Genomic DNA, 22,972 nt, shown 5'->3' on the forward strand with positions numbered 1-22,972 from the left:
ACTGACCCAACCCTCGACCCAACCCAAGATGACAGGCCAGCTCAGTGATGATTTGGCAGAATTGTTGGACTGTCTTGAGGTCTCAAAAATTACTATCTCTATCTCTATTACTATCTTGTACAATTTTCAAATCTACAGTTGTCAGCCCATAATCAAATGACATTATCCAGCCAAATTATCTGTGTGGACAGGCCACAGAACAAAGAAGGAAGTCAAAAGGAAGTCCCACCCAAGGAGGATCCCTCCATGTAACTACTCAGGACCCAACATTACTGAATAATCAAACACTGTAATTCTGAACTTCTTAAGAAAATAACACAGAAAGCAGTAAAACAGAGGGCCTATAAATAGACTGGAAGAATCTCTTACACTAGCCTGTCTCAAAACCAAAAGCATTCACCTCCCATCAAAGCAGGGTTTTAGAAATTTCTTAGAGCAAATATTCCAAACATCCTTCTCTGGTCACAGAAACAAAAATGGGGTAGGGTTGGTATTCTTTCCTAAGGGAGACCTAGGAAGAAATGTATCTATTTAAGTTACACCAAAATACCACAGATGAAACCCACATGACTCAAGCTGGTGTTGACAAGAACGCAAGAATTTTAGCAAAGCAGCACCAGTGTTAATCCTTGTTAATTCTTAGCCTGTCTTGAATAAATTCCCTTATTGAAAAGGTTCAAGGGGTGTGCAGTTTTTCTCCACAATAACCATCCTAAAATGTAAGAGAGACCCAGCTGTGAACTAAATCAAAGTAAATGAAGGCAAAATTTTCTTTTTCCTGTACTTTTTTCTCAGTAGTATAGATTGAGGCACAGAATTTACTAGGCAGTATTTATCAGAAGCCTAAAATGAATATAACTTATACTTTAGGGACTAAACATGTTTGAATAAAAATAAAATGCAAAGTCACACTAGTATGGGCAATTCTATATTATGAACTAATGTGAAAAAAACATCTTACATTTTTAAGATTAGACATTTACTGAACAAAAGGAAAGTTTGGGGGGGGAAAGATCAGAAAGTAAAACAGAGAACAATATTGAAGATGACAAGTCCCAAGTCATTATGAACTGCAAAGTAAAAGTTCATTAGCAGATATGTTCCTCTTTTTTTTTTGGCCACACTGCATGGCTTGCAGAATCTTAGTTCCCCTACCAGGGATCTAACCTGGGCCCTCAGTAGTGAAAGTATGGAGTCCTAACCACTGACTGCCAGGGAATTCCTAGATATATACTTAATAACAACAAACGTGCTCAGACACTCAGTTGTGTCCAACTCTTTGCGACACCATGGACTGGGATTCTCCCCACAAGAATACTGGAGTGGGGTGCCATTTCAGCTAACCCTTACCTAGTTCTGGTTGGTCAGAACTAGGTAAGGGTTGTAAGAAACTAAGAAGCAGGAACTACTATTATTACCATGTTACAGATAAGAAAACTGACACAAAGGGGTTAAATCACTTGCCTGAGATCACACAGCTAGCAGTATTAAGGATTCAAATTGAGAGGCTTAGTTTCAGAAGCTTTGTTTTAACTACTACATTTTTCTGCCTACAGACACTTAATTGTTATATACGGAGATAAGAAATACAGAAACACTTTGAAAATCAATGTTCCATGAAAACACTGAAATTTTAATATGAAATATGGGAGCTGAATTTCTATAGATAGTTGAAAGAACACTGAAGGAAAGAATAACTAGGACAATTCCAGGATTTGTATACAATTTCTGTATACAATTTAGTTATAAATCCAGGTAACATTATTAGACTGAGTAACAAAATTATCCGAGGAACTAATAAGCTAACCTGAAAAGTTTAAAAAAATAAGAAAAGTTCTGAAGAGAAAAAGAAAGAAAACTAAACATCAAAACACATACCTGCAATCCTGGTTGCTCCCAGAACAATGGGACAGATCCCCGGATTTGTATGAAGGAAGAAACAGAGTCATCTAAGTACACAACCTACAGAGAAAAATACTGGGTAAAATATTTCCACAAAGTTGTTACCTCTACATCAGAAGACAAATCTACTAACAGTTATATCTCTTGACCAATCTCTCATAAACAAATTATCCTAACAAAATAGTCAAAAGAGGCCATAAATAAGCTGAATTTTTTTCAACTAGTGACAGTTCTTCTACATAAACCAAGAAAATAGTGAAAATATAAGCATAAGCATTACAACTTTAAAAAAAAGGAATTCCTTTTGAATTCATTTAGTAGTTTTTCTTTAGCTTTTTCTAATTTTTAAAAACTAATCTGAAGACTTAAACTGGATTGAGGGCAAGGTCTGAATTTATAATTATATAGTCACATAGTCAAAAATAATGAAATTTTTTGTTTCAGATGGTACTCAACCTACCTTTAAGAGTTGAGTTTGACTTAATTTCATCAAAACTCACTTTTCTTAAGTTGTCTAGCTCTGTAACTGAATATTTTCAATTCAATACTAAAACATGGGGCACTGATGATGTCATGCTGATTAGTAAAAAACTGTTACTTACTTGAAGAGCCATACCTAAATAAGCCTGTTTTTGAGGATCCTCTCTTAAGGCTCACAAGTAGCCAAGAGCAACCATAAAATGGCATTACAGATGTCAAAATGAGTTCTGAATCAAATAAAAATCGGCTTTGCAATTGTTCTTTGTGATTTCCCTCTAACACATAATTAAGCAAGATAAACACTATATACCTGTTCTGTTTCTACAAAATTGGCGACGTGACCATCATCATTTGTTCCCCGGACGTTAAACCTGGTCCCAGCTCGTTCACAGCTTAGTCTGGAAATGAGGCAAGCCTTTGCCTGTTTATGAGCAGCATAAATTGTTCTGATTTCTACTCCCCCACACATGAGGCGTAATAACCAGTCGTCACAATTCACACCATAGTGCTTGAGATGCAAGTGCAAAGACTGATTCCTAACAGAAAAAGAAAGAACTGCATTAGCATGATGAGCACTCCCCAACACACCCCAGTATTCTTGCCTGGAAAATTCCATGGACATAGGAGCTTGATGGGCTGCAGTCCATTGGGTAGCAAAGAGTTGGATGTGACTAAGCGACTGAGCGCATACACAGAGCACACTGTACGACAGTGTACGTTCTAAACAGTGCCCTTGGAGCATTCAAAGGCGCCAAAAGTAAATCAACTCGCTTACATTTACTAAGCCAGGACTGGAGGATAGGGCTATACGGGAGATCCTTGGACATGTGATCTATGGTCTATGCAAAAGCAGCACATATTCTACATTTTTAGAATTTGGGCCCCATTTGTTATGACTTTCTTCATAATGTATTTACCACTTGTTCCAAAAAGCATTTCCACACACAATTCCAAGGAATTCCTATACATATATATATAAATATATAGAAGGATTTTCTTAAGGCTTGACTTTTACAAGGCTCCATTTTAATTAAATTTAAATAGTTACATGAGCTAGCAGTTACCATATTAATGCCTATCTAGGGTTTTCCCTTGCTCCAAATACTTCTATACTCTACCTAGAGTATAGAGTATACCTAGAGTATAGAGGGCCTGCTTTCCAATCTTTTTCAGGGCAGAGAGTTCTGTTTAAATGAACACACAGAAATCTGATGATCAGAAAACAGATTAAAAGTGGAGTTTCCATGGCTAAAGTTGGGATGGGGGCTGGGGACCTGCCGCACTGGCCATCTTCACATGCCGCTGCCTGCCTCAGGGGCTCTGCTGGAACCACAGGCCTCCAAAACTCCTCACCAAACCACCACCAAGTAAAAAACGCTGTTGTGCAGAAAAACTTCCTCTCTGGGACTTGCAGATGTTAAAGGCACCTTACAAAAGGGAAGTTTCTAGAATATTGAAGCTTGGTTCTCTGAGTTTTCAAACTACCAGTTTAAGATGAAATCTTAAGTGCTTTGCATTATTTTGTCTTAGAGGTACAAAAACAATGTGACAGCATTTTCTTGAAGGCTTAGAGTTGTTAAGAATCTACATCAATGCTGTTGGAGCAGTCCCCACCACTTCAGGCTACGCTGCAGGGGACAGCAAATAGGTGGTGGCCACCTGCAATCCTGATAAACCAGAGATAACCCCAGCCTCTCTTAGCCATTCAAGAAAGCATACTGGAAAGTGAGTGAGCAGTAGGTTTATTCCTGGGGTAACGTTAAATCAGATGAATATTACTAATTTAAAAATGTGACTTCAGCTTCCACACTTTACTTATTATTTACCTTGACCTGATCTGGCAAAGCTCAAACTGGCTGTGACTCAGTTCGTCCAGACACCACCGCTGAGGCCCAGATCATAGCAGAGGCAGGACAGACTGACTGTCCCCCATTTAAATAGCAATGGGAGCCGTGCATTTGTTCAGATAGAGTTTCTCACTCTGCTGTCAGTTTTCGTTTTTCTTCACAGTCAACGCCTTGCTGTTTTAATTCTAAGTTTACACTCGACTCTCAACTGGCAGCAGCCTCAGATCCTCAACGGAATAAAATTACCTGGGCTTTTGGGATAGATGTTTGCCAGTCTCTGGCTACAGAACTTACTTGGCTATATCTTGGGAAATATTTCTACAAAGCTGCAAGGGTTTGCATAATGAATTCTAAAAGCTTTTTCTATGTAAAGTGAAGCTACAGAATCTAATCCTTAGCAAACCTTTAAAGATTATAAAGTGAGCAAAACTCATCTTTGGCATTTCAGCCTGCACTTTGCTCAGCCTGTTTGCTGCTCATAAACCTTCTCAATCTGTTATCTAAATTGGCCCCCACCTCTGCCCATAACTGAATGAAAAGATAAAAGAATTATTCCCACTGATTAAACTTTGTGATATTCTTAACTGCTGGCCATTTAGCCAATGCATCTGCACCTACCTGGACTTCTGATTACAGCAGGGAAACTTTTCTCTCTCAATCTAAGAAATGTGGGGTAAGAAAGAGCAGAGGGAAGAAAGGTAAGGACAGCTGCCCTAAGACCAGCTGCAACACCATCACCTTCTACAGAAACATCAGTGTCTCTTCCATCAGAGAAGTGCAGGGTTGACATGAGCAGACAGAACTGTCGACTTGTCTCTCCTACGCCCTCCCTTCCCCACCTGCCATCCTCTAGTCTTCTGCTAGGCTCCAAGTCTCCAGGTATAGCACTCAAAAGCCCCTTTTCCCTCTGCCCTCTTGGCTCCCCCATGCCACTCTGGACCAAGACACTTCTATGAGAGCTACAAGCTACCAAACTGCTCTAAAGGTAGTTTCCAGTCCTAGTGTTGCTGACTTTGAGCCCTCTGACCCCCAGGGCCTTCTCCAGGACCATTCAGGCAGATAGTGGAAGTGAGAGAGAGAGAAAGTATACAGTGGGGAACACCCTGAGTTTGAAATACTGAAGGAAGCTGTGAGCACAGTCCTGGACTTTGGCCTTATAACATTAAGTAAACAACTGAAATACAATTTGTCCATTGTGTTAAGGAAAAAAGTCAACAGTGATGCTGACTGTGGACAAGAGAACGACTATACTGGAAATCTGGTCGTTCCAATAAAGCGATACCAATTACACTCACGTGGGTCCTGCTGCCCCATTAATGCATACTTACAATACAGCACCTTCATGCATAATCCTGAACTATGTCACAGTTATCTACTTAAGTCTCATTTTATTACAGTACTAAATTTGATCCCAGCATACTACTTCCTTGCAGTCAGTTGCTCTTGAATCAAAATCATCTACTTACAACCTTCCAATTAAAAACAATAAGGGAATGTAGACTTAGAAAGGCAAATGTTGCCAGAGATGAGATCGCAAACTAAGAACTGTACATATGAGTAATACGATTCTATTATGATTAATTCCTTCCTGATTTAAAAATAAATATTTTAAATATATGTCTGAAATGGAAGGTCCGTCTAGATCAGGAAGAGTAAATGGATTTCACATCACAGGACTACTTTAATAAAATGATGGCAGATATCTGCTATGCTCCACTTAGGATCCCGCCACAGTAGAGAGTGATGTGCTCAGCTGGCCGTGCCCACCGTTGCCAGCTCCAGAAATAACTGTTATGCCTTCCATGTTCCAGCTCACCCAGAGGCTGCACTGCACGTGATCACAAGAGGAAACGTAATACAAACTCACCAGAAAAATCTATTGTCAGTTGTGTGTTCTTGCACGCTACGGTGGGCATTAAGACTCAGATCCAAACTGACTCCGGATGCAGACCATGCAAAATAAAAGTTTCCTGAATTTAAAACTTTTCGCACTTCCGAAATGCGATCCTCGTCCGAAGAATCAACTCGCAGTGACATAAATTCAGTGGAAGTAACTCGGAAAACTTCAGATTCTTGAATTTTTCCAACGGACATACATCCAGTGACTAGGACCAGATAATGTAACATAATATCACCTGCAAAAACCAAAGACTTAATGGGATGGGAAGTCCCAATATTCTACAAGCTATTCAAAATTTCTTCCAACTTTCTTCTCGTGTCTCTGTCTTTTAAAATCTGACAGTGTGATTACTTTAAATTTATCACAGACACATTTAAGTTCACAACTAGATTTTGGCAAAAGTTGGGGGAAAAAATCCTTGTTTAAATACATTTAGTATGATGAAGCATTTAAACAGAATAATCTTACATTTATGAAATTATTCATCTACTTAATCTAAAAGTATGTAAGATTTATCAAATTTTAAAAATGTAGGTGTTATCTTCCCTACCTTTCCTTTATGATTGTAAGAAGTTCAGACAAGACAATGACTTGAGAGTTCTTCATAAACAGTAAGGTTGAAAAAATGGCATTTAAATGTGAACTGCTGCTGCTGTTGCTGCTATATGAAGAAAAAGTCTTTGGTAACAATTTATAAAGTGATTTGGCTGACAAACACTTTCCTAGCGATTTTTGTCATCTAATTTTGACAAAAATCCTGTGCAGTGAGTATGAAGGTGGAATTCAGCAGTGGTATACTTTGAGTATGTGTGGGCTTTGACATAGGCAGAAGTGCCCGGCATCTTGGCTTCTCCACTACTTATTATATCAACCAACTTCATGTGTTAACATATGCAACATGATATATCCTCCCTTTAGAAAATAAGATTAAGGGACTTCCTTGGTGGTCCGGTGGTTAAGACTCTGCTTCCAACGCAGGGATCCAAGTTTGATCCTTGGTCAGGGAACTAAGATCCCACCTGCCGTGAGGGGTGGCCAAAAAATAAATAGAAAAAGAAAGTGAGACTAAAACAAATCTCACTGAACTGTGAGGATGATCCAGGACAGTACTAGTTAAGCACTCCCAGTGGTAAAGAATCTGCCTGCCAATGCAGGAAATGCAAGAGAATCGGGTTTGATCCCTGAGTCAGGAAGGTCCCCTGGAGGAGGAAATGGCAAGCCACTCCAGTATTCTTGCCTGAAATCCTATGGACAGAAGAGCCTGGTGGGCTATAGTCCACATGGTCACAAAGAGTCGGACATGACTGAGTGACAGCACGCATGCACACAGTGCTTTACATGTGACAAGAGTCATAGCAAATGGCGTATCTCCATTTGATAAGACCAGCGCTCCTCAAAGCACGACCCATGAACCAGTGCAGTTACCAGTTCAGTGAGAACAGGTGCGTGCTCCAGAATAGAAAACTGCATCACTAAGTTCACTACTTGGTTTAGCTGACTTTTTTTTTTTTCTCCACAGTAAGACTTTATCAATGAAGGAAGCTGTGTGTTGATTTGCATGACGGCTCCCGCTTCTTTTCTCATCCAGACCACTAACAAAACAGTTCATGGAGTGTAACCTGTCCATGGGCCACACTCTGAGTCACACTGTTGTAGAATCAAACTGGTGATCACAAACGTTACTTTGCAGCCCGTGGTGACACTGAATGGCAGTTAGGCTCAAGCTGAGGTGTTTTGAGTATAAAACAGATGTCTTTTCCACTACAAACCAGGGGAAACAGTGTGTGGTTCTAAGACATCTTTCCTTAAGTGCACTGAAGCAAAAAAAAAAAAAAGGCAACGCCCTTATTTTTCTCTTCTGATAATGATACCAATCTCTTAAAGTGTTCAGACAGGATGCTGTGTCTGGAATTTAAAATCATGAGAGCATGAGCATGTAGCATGGCTTTTCAGGTAACAATCATCTCAAGGTTAAGATGCTTCTATACTCACAGATCAAATACAGAGTCTATGAAATAGTTTCTATCAAATTACAAAAACAGAAATGAAAAAATAGATTGAATTATACTGAATACTTACCAAGATTTAATCGTAAAACACCTAAAAGTCCATAGGCATCTAGAACTTTGGAGTATGTACCCTTGATTGCCTCTTTTTCCGCTGATGCTACAAAAAAAAAAAAAAGTTTCAGTATAAGAAAAAAGACCTGAAACATCAGATTCACTTTAGCTATAAAGCCAGAGTTTCAACCAAAAATGTCTAAATCTAAGTCTGATATTCTTAACATAAATGTACTGCATAAAATCTTTTTTTGAACCAGTAGCTTTAATCATTTTTCCCAAAGAAGTAACAAGTTATTCCAGCGCCATCTATTCATGAATCCAACCTCACCTAATGATCTTGAAGTACTACCTTTAATAATATTCATATCTTTTGGAGGTTGATTTGAATTTTCTTCTCTGTCCCCATGATCTGTTTACCTAATCTTAATACCAGGAATACACTGGTGTCCTGATATCCCTGCAGGACAACACCCAACTCCTTAAAAAGGAATCTTCTAGAATTTAGCCTCAACATACCCTTTCTGCTTCAGTTTCCATTCCTCTCCTTTCCTTCCCAGCCCATGCACCTTATACCCTAATCACGCTAAACTCTCGCTATTGCCCAAACATGGCTTCTACATTTCTGTGCCTTTGCACAGGGATCTGGCTTTCTGCCTGCAAGGCTTGACCCAACTTTTGCCTCCTGCCAAAACTGAATTCACCTTAGAAAAACCGACACAAAGTCACTTTCTGAAAACCTTTCTTTATTTCTCTAAGCACAAGTCTTTCACAGAGCTCCCTCTTCATGTTGCCAAAACATTTAAAATATATTCATCACTTGTCCTTCTCATTAGCCAACCTGTTCCCTGAAGGTGGAACTCTGTCCTATTCATTCTTTAATCACTGACACTTAGAACAGAGCTTGACACATGGAAGACTACTAATGCTAAAATTATAAAAAGTTAATGGTAATGCTTGACCACAAGAGTCAAGCACAGGAACAGGGAAATCGTCAGTCTGGCCTTCGTCTGGATTTCTTTCTTCTGTTATGAAGTTAATGTCATCCGCTAATGAATACAACCTCCCGAGCAATTTCCCTTAGACAGGCTGTGATGGTCATTCTATTGAGAAGAAATAAAAACAAATCCTGAAGCTTTAAAGGAAAACCTTCCGAGTTCTTAGCAAACACACTTATTGAAAACTGGACACAGAACCAAAGAAACATAAACCACAGCTAGTACCTCAATGTGTGATTACAAATATGACGTTTTAAGGCCTACAAATCTGGAAAGACAGGAGCCTCTTTCTCGTTCCATCCTTTCCCTTCCAGTTCTTTCCTTCTTCACTGCCCTCCCTAATCCACAGCCTACTCCACAGCCCCCAGTTCACCTCTCAGATGACTGGCTCACTCCTAATTTACCTCTTCTCTCTTGCACTTTTCCCTTTTCTCATTTCTCTAAGATTTGCACATGAAATACAGTATAATACAAAGTCTAATAAATATTCTAATAAATTACATTCTGATACCGAATCACAGTATTGAATATGTTTTGACAATATGCATATGTTCCACCTTACAAATGCTTGTAAGCAGATTCTTACAGTCCTCTCTGTTGATCTCTATTGCCAACAAGATGGCCATAGCCTCAGTCTATTGCTTTGCCTAACATCCCATAGTATTCTTCATTAAAGCTCTTTCCTCTGTCTCGAAGCTTGTCTCCAGGGTTCTCCAGACAGTTCATCTTCCCTGCCTGCCTCACCTCTTTTCAGACCATCTACTCTTAGACTTCTTCCTGGTTATCCCACTTCTGCTGTCTAATGAGCTGTGCTCTCCTATTTGGCAGCAGAGGTTAAGACTGAACGGCGGTCCAGTGGCTAAGACTCCTAAGCTCCCAATGCAGGGGGCCGGGGTTCCATTCCTGGTCAGAGAACTAGATCCCACGCAGGGCAACCAGAAGTTCACGTGCCACAACTAAAGATCTGAAATGCTGCAACTAAGACCTAATGCAGCCAAATAATTATAAATAATAATAATAAATATTAAAATAAGACTTGAGTCAACCAGCCAAATAAATATTATAAATAAAAATAATAAATAAATATTAAAAAAGACGGAGTCAATCACTCAGTTACCTGATGATGTCACAGTTCTTTAGTATGCTCTTTACTGGGGAGGGCCTTTATCAAACCACCTGTATGAAGTTAGGGCGTGAGGACTATTTCACCAAGCCATTAAAGTTATGGGGAAGTGAATTTCATTCTTCATTCCTAGAGTTCCTAACATATTATTAATTACACTATATATTTGTAGAACAGTTACTCCTAACATTCAATGACAAGGAACAGAGAAAATATCACACACAAATGTTAATTTTAAAGTAACACAGGAACCCCTTCTCCCACATCTTATCTTGTTACAAGTACGAAATGTACAAAAGCAAACCTTAGAGAGGCTTGTTATTTCTCTGATGATAGAAGGCATGGTTTCCAGGGCAAATACTATTCTACTCTACTAGTGCTAGTGTTTGAAGTGCATACATACGTTATATGCACTTCAAACACTACCACTTGCAGAGTAATAGAGAAATTACCACAAATATCTATCAGTTTTAGCACCAACCATTTAGGTTCAAACACCAGTAATAAGGGTTAAAAAGAAAATATATTTTTAGTGTTAAGTTGTCACTTTCCTTCTGGAGAAGGAAATGGCCACCCACTTCAGTATTTTTGCCTGGAAAGTCCCATGGACAGAGGAGCCTGGTGGGCTTACATGGGGTCGCAAAGAGTCGGACGTGCCTAAGCGATTAAGCACACCTTCTGTTAGAAAAGACAAAGTCATTTTATAACTTAAATTACCATGCAGCAAAATCTTCTCTCTTCTAATAATGCATAATAATTACCTTTTCAATAACTGTGCTCCAAATATATGAATCTACCATGTTTTTCAGGCCCAATGAAGACCCGTCTATTAGACTCACCTGATTCAAACATGTGAACAAATGTCATGCTGTTTAGTTATTTGTGCTTTTGTATTATATTCTGAGACTCAGGGAACAGGACACACACATAAACATACAAAATTTAAACTGAAGTGTATATTTTTCACTAAAATAATGCGAAAGGAAAGAAAAACGATTCAAAGAATAGACGTCTATTCAAGGAATAGAGATGTCATTTTCCCTGCCAGGAATTTTTTGGTTTCTTCTCAAAATATTAAATGAAATTTTAAATTATTTTTTAGAGTGACAAATATTTGACATGAGGGAACAGGATTAGGGAGTTTCCTAATTTACTACCCTGGCTACACTCCAACAGAGTCAGAGAAGGCAGCTTCATGAGGGAAGAGGCTTTGTCTAGTCCACTGGCCTGTCCCCAGTGGGCTAGCTCAGTGCCTGCACCCAGGAGGAGTTCAGTAATTTATGTTCAGTTAACTGGTGATGGAGATTTCAGAACCATATGAACATTTACCTCTAGATCCTTCCAATTTTATAAAAGAAAACCTAGTATTTCCTTCTTAAATATCTTTACTCTATAGAACAGTAGATGATTACCTGTTGTTTCACTTATGCTTCAAAGGTTTGGTGTAGAATGGAAGGAGGTCCTTCACAGGCTGTGAGTCCAGAGAGAGTTAAGAAGGTGGCCCTGCTCATGGAGTTGAAGCCACAGGTGGGGAAAGAAAGACTCCATTTGAGGGGCGGGGCAGCGGGCAGGAGGAGAAGTCTGAGCGGAGTGAGGAGGGTGGTGTCCACCAGGGATGGTGGGAATGGCCTGCCACGGGATGCTGGAGCTTGAGAGAGAGTGGAGAGGGCATGGTGCGTTGGACGGAGGCTCCAGGCAGGGTGCTGGAGCCCTGGTGAGGCGAGAAAGCCACCCACGGGATGGAGGAGGCTGTAGTGGCAACAGGAGTGTGGCTGGTTACACAAAGGGGTACTATCAAGAAGCACGGAGCAGGTTTCTCGCTGACGGAGAATGGCAGTACACACACAGAGAGAAAACCAGAAAGGACGCTGTGGTGCTGATCAGCACTGGAGCTACCACTGTGAACTTCATTTTCCAGATAGACAGACAGAGATAGAAATGTGCAGGCATAATTATACTTTCATATACATAGACCCACTGCTGCTCAGTCATGTCCGACTCTTTGCGACCCATGAACTATAGCCCACCAGGCTCCTTTGTCCACGGGGTTTTCTGGTAAGAATACTGGAGTGGGTTGACATTTCCTCCTCCAGGGGATCTTCCAGGGATCGAATCCTCACTTCCTGTGTCTCCTGCCCTGCAGGCGGATTATTCACTGCTGAGCCAGGGGGGAGACCCTTGCATACACATACATGCTTACACATTTTCCTTCACTCTATCAATTGACAGGACTAGTGATCAGCAATACTCAATAACAGACAACACAGCCAGCACCCAGATCTTGCTTTCAAATACATTCTCCACTAAAAGGAACTAGGACTCCATGGAGAAATGGCTGATTCCAGGAGAACGGCAGGGACAAGATGAGGCTAGAACAAATTTTTGTACCAGAAAGTAAAGGAGTGTTCAAAGAATAATGAAGGCATGTCACAAAAATACAGAAGCCAGCCTAAAGGGGCTTCTTCTATTGGCGAAATTTGGGAAAATTTAAGCATCAAGATAAGTTTTAAGAGTAACAGATTATAAATCCCTGAATAAACTCACAAACTTAAAGTTTGAAGAGCAATGGGATTATACACAGTCTCAAAGTGTACCTCACCTTCAAACACTTATTAACTATAAAGGTAAAAAGAGCTGGCCAGCGATGCCTCACAGATACCACATCAACACAAGTTATCAAAGTGAACACCAACAGTAAATGGGACAAGTCAACACTGTGTCAGCTGACAGGATACAGTGAAAAGCACACTGCTCTGTAATATTCCTGCCAACATCAAATCTCTCTGAACAGGAAGACCCATCAGACAAATTCTGAGTAAGGGACATTTCTACCAAACAACTGGCCTTCGTCTTCAAAAGCCATAGCACTTTATGGTCATAAATGTCAAAGACTAGAAAACTTCTCCACATCTAAGGATACTAAAGAGACATGATAACTAAATATAATATACATAATTCAACTGGATCTTTTTGCTATGAAAGATATTGTTCAGACAACTGATGAACTAAAATAGTCTGAGGATTAGACAGCAGGTACCAATGTTCATTTTTTGACAGTTATCTGGTAGTTATACAGAAGAATGCCTTTCTAGGAAATATTATAATAAAGCATTTAGGGGAAACAGATAAACCCTGTTTACCTCATATTAGCAACTTAGTAGTCTCAAATAGTTTTTTTTTAAAAAAAAGTTCTTTGGTGCTGAACTTCAACTTTTCCATACATGTAACATTATTTAATTTTTTTTAAAATTTTAATGTAGCCAGCAAGAATAGCTGTAGAAATGTAGAAATACATTTAGCACATTTAGCACATGTAGAAATACATGTGCATATTCCTAAATTAAGAAGTCTGTATCTCTAAATGGCATTAAGATAATTACTTATAATACAGCTTTATTTCCTTCCCATATGTGTATTTTTTTAACTGAGGGGAAAAAAATTCCCTTATTTTATGAAACTCCATGAAATACTGAGAAATATATAATTAGGAGGGACCTGATTAAATTATTGTTCCATTTCTCTGATAATTTAATTTCTAGAAAACAATTTGAGAATGTTGAGAAGGAAATGGCAACCCACTCCAATATTCTTGCCTGGAAAATCCCATGGACAGAGGAGCCTGGTAGATTATCGTCCATGGGGTCACAAAGAGTCAGATACGACTGAGCGACTTCACTTTCACTATAAAGAGATCACTTAAAATAGGAGAGCCATAACACTTTAAAATAACGCGTATAACCTTTAGATAAAATGCAGCATTTGTCACGACTTTACTCAGTCCATCCCCATCTTTCTTGTCCCATTAACACTCTCCCCTTGCATCCCAGCTTCAGCCAAAACCTGTAATGTGCTCACCTCCTACAGGCTCCATGTTCTTTCCCCCCTCCCCTCTCTCTCTTTGTTCACAGCTTTCTTTCCATCCTGAATATTTGTTAGTCATTTATCTATCTGGCTGTGCTGGGTCTCCGCTGCTGCGAAGGCTTTCCTCTAGTCGGGGTGAGTGGGGCCACTCTGCAGCTGCGGTGTGTAGGCTTCTATCGAGGTGACTTCTCTTGCTGCGGAGCACGGGCTCTAGGCGCACTGGCTCAGTAGCTGCGATCCACAGGCTCCAAAGCACAGGCTCAGCAGATGTGGTGCACAGGCTTAGCTGCTCCTCTGCATGTGGGATCTTCCCAGATCCAGGCTCAAAACCGGTTTCCCACATTGGCAGGCAGAGTCTTTATCACTGAGCCACCAGGGAAGCATGTCACCTTTCAATACCTAACCAAAAATGCTGCTTTCTTCCTAAAGTTTTCCCTGCGTACTCTGGCTGGAAGGAAATCTCTTGTCTACTAAGAGCAATAGAAACTAGGCCTTACTTATTTATATCTCAACACAATACCCACCTAACCCAGAGTCTCTGAACACTGCAGCTGTTGACTAGATATTCATCTAACAGAAAAAAAAAAAATAAATTGAGAGGAACATTTCCTCTGAACTATCTGAGGCGCTGTTTCCTGGGCTGCAGTCCTCATTTTGAACCAAATAAAACTTAACTTGCAAAAAAAAAAAAAAAAAGATTTGGGCATAAAAGGGAATGGTTTGTTAGTTTTAAAATAATATGAAAGAAAATAAACATTACATCTTACCACTGATAACCTCTGAAAACCTTCATTGTTGAAGTTTAACAATTCCTCATAGTAAAGTGTGGAAATTTTCAAATGTGATGTCAGTGGTGAGGGGTGAAGGTAGAGGTGGGGAAGATGGGCATCACTAGATGACTACAAACCAGTATTTATGTTGTGGAGCACATAATGGCACCGGAAGTGGAGAGCTCAGAGGAAACAAAGTGAAAGGAGGAGCAGAGCTGAAAGTCCAGGAAACGTGGTGATAGGAAGTTCAGGCCGCTCATTCTCTAGTAAGCGCTGTCTTGCTGATAATCTGGTTCTCCACTGTGCTTTCCATGAGGGAAACAGATTGCTTTTTGTGAGAGAGGTGTTTTTTTCTCCCCTTTCCTCTTTATGTTGTTGCTATTAAACAAATGAAATGCTAGGAAAGTCAAGCCTTCCTTTTTACAAGTGACTGGTTTCTAACCACCAGTAGGTATGAATGAATGGCCAAGAAGCCCATTCAGAGTCCTTCTGAGTCAATCAGGATCTTGAGCAGTTCAGCTGAAGTAAGAAGGCCCCACCTCTTCAGCTCACACATTAAGCATGGAAGGTAAGTCTTCTTAGCTTCTGAGGTTACTGCTATGACACCTGAGGCATCAACAGTATGTAACTCCATTCTTACTTTCCTTATTTTAAAAGGAAAAACTTGGGACTTCCCTGGTGGGCCAGTGGTTAAGACTCTGTGCTTCCAATGCAGCAGGGCATCGGTTCAATCCCGGGTCGGGGAACTAAGATTCCACAAGCCATATGGCCATAAATAAATAAATTTTTTTTTTTAAAAAGGCAAAACTTTTCTTCTCATGTTTGAAACTATCTTTCATTCATGCTTTAAACCTTAGTCTTCACTCTAAATACAAATGTGCATTTCCAGAGAACACAGAGCTACCTTCAGTGTGAATTTATAATTTTAGTTACATTTTAAAATATAATCTCATATCATTAGGATTGATTATCTGAAGGTCCTAGGATTCTATTCCTACTCAATATACGAACAGGAATCAGGTCACAGAAAAGAATTTAAGCAAAATAAAATATGTGCTATAAACATGTACTCTCCAAAAATATTTAAGGATGAAATACATTGCTAGGATTCTGTCATAAATCTTTTGCTTATGTATCATAGATAAAATAGTCCTTTTATGCTGATGGGGCTTCCCAGGTGACTCAGGTTGTGGCCTAGTAGTTGCGGCACATGGGCTTAACTGTCCCGCAGCATGTGCGATCTTCCTGGGCCGGGGATGGAACTTGTGTCCCCTGCATTGGCAGGCAAACTCTTTACCACTGAGCCAGTAGGGGAGGCCCCTGTCAAAGTTACAGTTGGAAGATCATGAGATTGCCTTCACCTACCATCGGAGAAGTAGTTGAGAAGTATTTAAAACTATCAAAGCCATGAGCTAGTGATATCCTACAACTTTAGTCATTATTTTAGCTCTGAGGGTGTTTCACAGTTTTCGAATTGAACAAATTCATGACTGAAGGCAGGCCTAATCCACATTTCCTATTTAAGCTACAGGAAAGTAATGAAAATAGAAGCTATAAACCTATATATAGCTTTGTAGACTCTTTGATCTCTTTATAGACTACAAAAAACACTCAGTGTATAAATACATCAATGTTCTCTATCAAAATTTAACCTACCAATTGTTCTTTATCACAATATTCAACATCATTTCTGTTTGACTGACTTACTTTTACGGTACTATGTCATATGACGTGACTGGCATTACTCAGCATTGCTGGTGTTATATACCTCTCTTTTCAAATGAGAATTTATGGCAAATAATGAAACATAGTATCAGGTACACAGAAAAACAAATATTGCATACTAACACATATATATGGAATCTAGAAAGATAGTACTGATGAACCTATTTGCAGAGCAGCAATGGAGACACAGATATTGAGAACTTATGGACATGGCTGTGGGGAGGAAAGAGAGGTTGAGATGTATGGAGAGAGTAACATGGAACATATACTACCATACGCAAAATAGAGAGCCAATGGGAATTTGCTGTATGACGCAGGGAACTGAAATTGGGGCTCAATAACGACCTAGAAGGGTGGCATGGGGAGGGAGGTGGGAGGGATGCTCAAGTGGGAGGGGACATGGGTAAACCTACGGCTGATTCAGGCTGATGTATGGTAGAAACCAACATAACACTGTAAAGCAATTATCTTTCCATTGAAAATAAATAAATCTTTAAAAAAAGATCAGGTACAGAAATTCAGATGAAAAATCATATACCTATTTCTTGACTTTCATGAGTTATGAGTCTAAATAGAGGCTTAATAAACAGAGGCTTAATAATCGTGATATGGTGGTCACACCCGCCTTGCTAACTCCACCATCTGAAAGCAAAGAAGCAAAATTAGATCTTATTATCTAAGATCATCAGATAACTTAAAATGTCTCTTCTTGAACCTGTTAAGAACTTCCTTCTTCCTCTTGCCGGGAGGGCATCTAGAGGCGTTCAGGATGGTGCAGCATCTGACATACCATCGTAGGCTGTCCTACAATACAGCCTCTAACAAAACCAGGTTGTACTGAACCCCTGGCAATAGAATTTATACCAAGAAGGTTGGGAAAGCACCAAAATCTGCATGTGGTATGTGCCCTGGCTGACTAAGAGGCGTTCATGCTGTGAGACCTAAAGTTCTCATGAGATTGTCTAAAACGAAGAAACACGTCAGCCAAGCCTATGGTAGTTCCATGTGTGCTAAATGTGTCCGTGACAGGATCAAGCGAGCTTTCCTTATTGAGGAGCAGAAGATTGTTGTGAAAGTGTTGAAAGCACAAGCACAGAGTCAGAAAGCTAAAATAAAAAATGAAGCATTTTTGAGTAATTTTTAAAAAAAGTCATTTCTTTAAAAACTTACATGGTATTTTTGAAGATTAAATTTAAATGTAGATTCCTCTAACTTCTGATGAATTACAATACTTCAAGCTAAATAATTACACTACTCAGTCAAGATCCTGCCATCCAAGGTCAACATTCTGCTGTGGCTCAAGCCTTCCAGGTGGGAACAGACGTCTTTCCTTAGCTGATTCAGAAGACCAAGCTGAAGAAAGCCGTAAGAATATGAAAACAAGATGACAAATCGCCATACCCTGCCTAGAATTACAATTTGCCTGAGGTTGCATGCACCGCAGTTTGTGGTCGGCTTATTTGCATGCAGGCAGAGAGCCTCAAGTCAGAAGATCCTCGAGGTCTGCAGGCCAACCTACTCATTTCCAGAAGAAAAAGACTAGAGGTTAAGTGATTCATCTAAGATCATATAAGCAGCTGGCAGGAAAGCCTCCTTCCATTTTATCATACATAAAGAAAAAAATTATTTGAAAAGAAAATGGTTTTCTTTGTACTATTAAATAACTAAACTTTCAGCTGAAAGATAACCCACTGTCCAACTTAGTGTTCTTTATAAATTATACATCCCAATCTTAGTAACATTTCAAAATAACCTTTCACTCATTGGTGCAATAAGTCTGTACTGAATGCCTATTCCAAGAATAAAAAAAGTCAGTGCCCTAATACCTTCCATTGGGAAGACAGGCATTATATAATCATACAAGTGCAAAATTATATTAAGTACAATGATGGAGTTCCAATAGACTGCAACAAGAGATCCTAATTTAAAATTGTTTGTTGGAGGCAGGCCTGCCTGCCTGCCTGTGGAAGTGACCTTTAGTTGGTATCTGAAGAATAATCAGGAAGTTAGACACATGAAGAGTAGAGGTAAGAGTGTTACAGGAACATCCACATACCCTAAGACCAGAAATTTCATTCCTAAGAATATCCAATAGAAATATTAAAGTATGTACACCGAAAGACATGTAAAAGGATGTTCATACTAGAGTCATCTGTAATAAAAAAAATTGAAAATAAAGCCAATGTCAACAGAACACCAGAACATTCATACAATGGAATACTGCATAGCAACGGAAATGACTAGACTACTGCTAGGCGCTACCACAAGCAAAATCCCCCGTAGTTAACACTGACTAAAAGGTGGTGGTGCAGGAGAACACTCACTGCATGACTTCATCTATGCTAAGTTGGAACCCAGACAGAACTAATCTATGATGCAAGAAATCGTGCTGTTACGATCTCTGTATTCGTGATGGAGGTAATAATTAGAAAGGAGAGCCAGCAATAATGTTCTAGTTCTCAACCTGGTAGTGGTAATATGAATATGTTCACTCTGTAAAAAGTCATCATGTTGAACATTTATGGTTTATGTACTTTTCCACATGTGTGAACAAGTTTATTTTTAAAAATAAAATCTTGAGAAGAAGCAACAGCATATGTGAAGACCCTGAGACCAGAAAGAATTTGAGACACTCAGAACTTAAAAAAGGGCCCATGTGGCTAGAACACAGAAACCAAAAGACAGTACAGTGTAAGAGTGAAGAGGGAGGCAGGGACTCCACTTCACTGCAGGTCATTTTAAAGACTCTAGATTTTAACTTCAGTGGTCAACCACTGAAGGGTATTAAGCAGGCGAATAACAAGATCTAAATTGTGTATTTAGGACTTCCCTGGTGCTCCAGTGGTTAAGAATCTGCCAGCCAATGCCGGGGTCAAGAGTTCCCTGTGCTAGGAAGATTCCAAGCGCCACGGGGCAACTAAACCCACGCATCATGACTACTGGGTCTGCACGCCTAGAGTTTGCAACAAAATAGGCCCTGCTTGCTATAACCAGAGGAAACCCTTTGCAACAAAATAGGCCCTGCTTGCTATAACCAGAGGAAACCCGGGTGCAGCAACAAAGACCCAGTGCAGCCAAAATAAACAAACTTTTAAAACATTAAAAAAGTAAATTGCATATTTAAAAATGCTGAAGAGTTGGGTGGGGAGAATGGAAGCAGGGGGACCAGTTAAGGAGGCAATTATAATGGTTCATGAAAGAGAATGCAGTGGCATTACTGGTGTAAAACCAGCTGAAATGGTAAACTGCATGGATTCTCAATGAAATTAGGCGGTTGAGTTGACTGATTTGCTAATGGAGTGAATGTGTAAAACCAGAGTGAAGGAGGGGTAGAGGGTGATTCTTAAGTTCTGGTTTAAACAGTCAGGTGGATGGAGGGCAACTCCCCGAGTAAAGAAGACTGAAGGAAGAGCAGGTTTGAAGGAACACAGTAGTCAAGGTGGCCATCAACCCAGTACCTGCATCAACCCTTCCTTACTATGGAGCACCCTGCTGGTGGGGGCTTTATGGGAACTCGGACAACTACAGAAAGTTCTGTCTTCTGTTGCCGATCATCTGTCCAACCCAAGCAGCCCTGCTGGCCCTATAGACAGAGAACATGGTTCAGGAATGGACACAAAAATTAAACAAGGGGGAAGTGCATTTTTCATTTTTTAGGTTCTAACCCATTTTCTCAGTCTAAAAAAGTTAGATCTCACCTGTGCCGTCCACAATCAGTAATTATTCTACCCAGCTCTGTATCAATCCCACAGTGTTGCAACATCTACACCTCTGATAACTACATTTCTACCCCGATCTCCAACATCATTTCCCCAGTGTTGACCAAGACAGACCACTAACGAGCACTAATGCACCAGCAGCTAGGAATTTACTTAATATGATTCATCCTGCCTATGCTTAGAATATGACCTACAGGATATCAAAAGACTTTGTTTATCTACATTTCAGTAAGTTAGTCAACAGACTACAGTAATCCTATGGTCTGTTGCTGTTGTTTAGTCGCTAAGTTCTGTCCACAACTCTTTGATGACCCCATAGACTGTAGCCCACCAGGCTCCTCTGTCCACAGGATTTTGCAGGCAAGAATACTGGAATGGGTTGCCATTTCCTTTTCAGGGGATCTTCCAGACCCAGGGGTCGAACCCGAGTCTCCTGCTTGGCAGGCAGATTCTTTACCACTGAGCCACCTGGGAACCCCATCCTATGGTCTTCAGTTCAGTTGCTCAGTGGTGTCCAACACTTTGCAACCCCATGGACTGCAGCACGCCAGGCTGCTCTTGTTACGGTGCACGGGCTGGGCTCAAGAGTGTGCTGGCTCTCCAGTTTCGGTGCACAGGCTTAGCTGCCCTACTGCATGTGGGAGTTTAGTTCCCCAACCAGGAATCAAACCCTCATCCACTGCATTGGCAGACAAATTCTTAACCACTGGACTACCAGGGAAGTCCTTCTTTTTACTTTTAACTGACTTAAGTTATCTCAGAATCATCTAGGAGTGTAAAGGGCACATACATTCTTTCAACCTGAAATGTGGCAGTAATTAAATAGTGCCCAGCTGACGAGGGAGAGTTAACACATCTCTCTAAATGCACTCACAGTAATTCAATTAGTTCAGTGGCTATGAAATGTATGCCAACATGAAAGCACTGCTCATACTGTGTAACATTACAGAGGGATAACAATGGCTTACAGTATAGACAAACAGGCAAAACTTATTTTAGTGGAAAAAGATAAAACACAAATTCTTATTAACAACTATTAAAAAACTCAAGCACTCTGTCACCACTAAAACATGATACACAATTTTTATTTTATTTATTTTTTCGGTACACAATTTTTAAAGATAAACCTCCTTCTGGCACTCTACTTACAAGGCTAACCCCAACTGCACAAATCCATTCCACTCTTTCTGCATCCTTCAAGTTTAGAGTTTAAACATAACTAAGTAACAAAATGGGCTCCCCTGGGGGCTCAGACGGTAAATAATCTGCCTGCAGGTAAATAATCTGCCTGCAATTCAGGAGACCTGGGTTTGATCCCTGGGTTGGGAAGATACCCCCTAGAAGGAAATGGCAACCCACTCCAGGATTCTTGCCTGGAAAATTCCACAGAGGAGCCTGGAGGGCTACAGTACATGGGATCACAAAGAATCGGACACGACTAAGCAAAAAACACACACACTTATATACACAAGTAACAAAACTGGCTCAGTCTTTATAACCTCAGAATTTCTGAAAATACTGGCACTAGATATAAAGAAAAGCAATACTAATCTAAATCGCTATTCATATAATTAACTCATTTTGTTTTCGCTTTTGAACATCTAAAAAGTCTTTACATCACCTGTCTTTGTGATGGAGTACAGAATTCTAGATGGACAGGTCTTGGGTTTTGTTTTTTTTTCATTACTGTTTTGTTTTTTCCGTTTCAGTACATTAAAGATCTAGCTCTTCCTCCTCTGGGTTGGACTGTTTCTTTTTTCGAGTCATGCTGCACAGCATGTGGGATCTTAGCTGCTCATCCAGGGATCGGATCCACATCCCCGGCACTGAAAGTGTGGAGTCTTAACCTACTGGATCACCAGGGAAGTCCCAGGTTGAATTGCTTCTAAAGAAATGTCTACCATGATTCGTATGTTCATTCTTCTACACAAATGTTTTTTTTCTTTCTTGGATTATTTTTCGGATTTTTCTGTCACTGGTTTTAAGTAATTTGACCATGTGTAGTTCTTTCTCTTCATGTTTCTTCTACTTATGGTTCATTTAGCTTCTAGGATCTGTGGATTTACAGTTTTCATCAACTTTGGGAAATTATCAGCCACTATTTCTTCAAATATTTCCCAGCTCCACCCCTCCCTTCTAGGATTCCAACTATGTATACATGCGTGCGTGCTCAGTCACTTCAGTCATATTTGATTCTTTGCAACCCCATGGACTGCAGCCTGCCATGCTCCTCTGTCCATGTGATTCTCCAGGCAAGAATACTGGAGTGGATTGCCAAGCCCTCCTCCAGGGGATGTTCCCAAACCAGGGATCAAACCTGCACCTCTTGTGTCTCCTGGATTGGCAAGCAGGTTCTTAACCAGATGAGCCATCAGGGAAGCCCATGTGTATATATCAGGCCACTTGAGATTGTCCCACAGCCCTCTGATGTTCTGTTTATCTATTTAAGTCTTTTTTCCCATGTTTCATTTTGAGTTGTCTATTACTGTATCTTCAAATTTGTCACTCATTTATTCTGCAGAGTCTAATCTATTAATCCCTATCAGTGTATTTTTTTCATTTCAGACACTGCTGTTTTTATTTCTGG

At 40.0% G+C, this 22,972-nt stretch overlaps 1 protein-coding gene and 1 pseudogene across 2 annotated transcripts in view; one reads left to right on the top strand and one right to left on the bottom strand.

The window, feature by feature from the left end:
* SYNJ1 (synaptojanin 1) overlaps positions 1 to 22,972 on the bottom strand; it is an 88,869-nt gene that overhangs the window by 55,928 nt on the left and 9,969 nt on the right. For both annotated transcript variants that reach the window (XM_065913848.1, XM_065913849.1), the window contains exons 3-6: positions 8,209 to 8,295; positions 6,097 to 6,364; positions 2,693 to 2,918; positions 1,879 to 1,962 (exon numbers count right to left, since the gene is read on the bottom strand). In XM_065913848.1, coding sequence (XP_065769920.1) covers positions 1,879 to 1,962; positions 2,693 to 2,918; positions 6,097 to 6,364; positions 8,209 to 8,295 — 665 coding nt within the window. The remainder of the gene's footprint in view (positions 1 to 1,878; positions 1,963 to 2,692; positions 2,919 to 6,096; positions 6,365 to 8,208; positions 8,296 to 22,972) is intronic.
* Positions 17,436 to 17,810, top strand: LOC136152531 (large ribosomal subunit protein eL34-like; annotated as a pseudogene).

The sequence above is a fragment of the Muntiacus reevesi genome, chromosome 21, assembly GCF_963930625.1.
Source record: "Muntiacus reevesi chromosome 21, mMunRee1.1, whole genome shotgun sequence".
Lineage (NCBI taxonomy): Eukaryota > Metazoa > Chordata > Mammalia > Artiodactyla > Cervidae > Muntiacus > Muntiacus reevesi.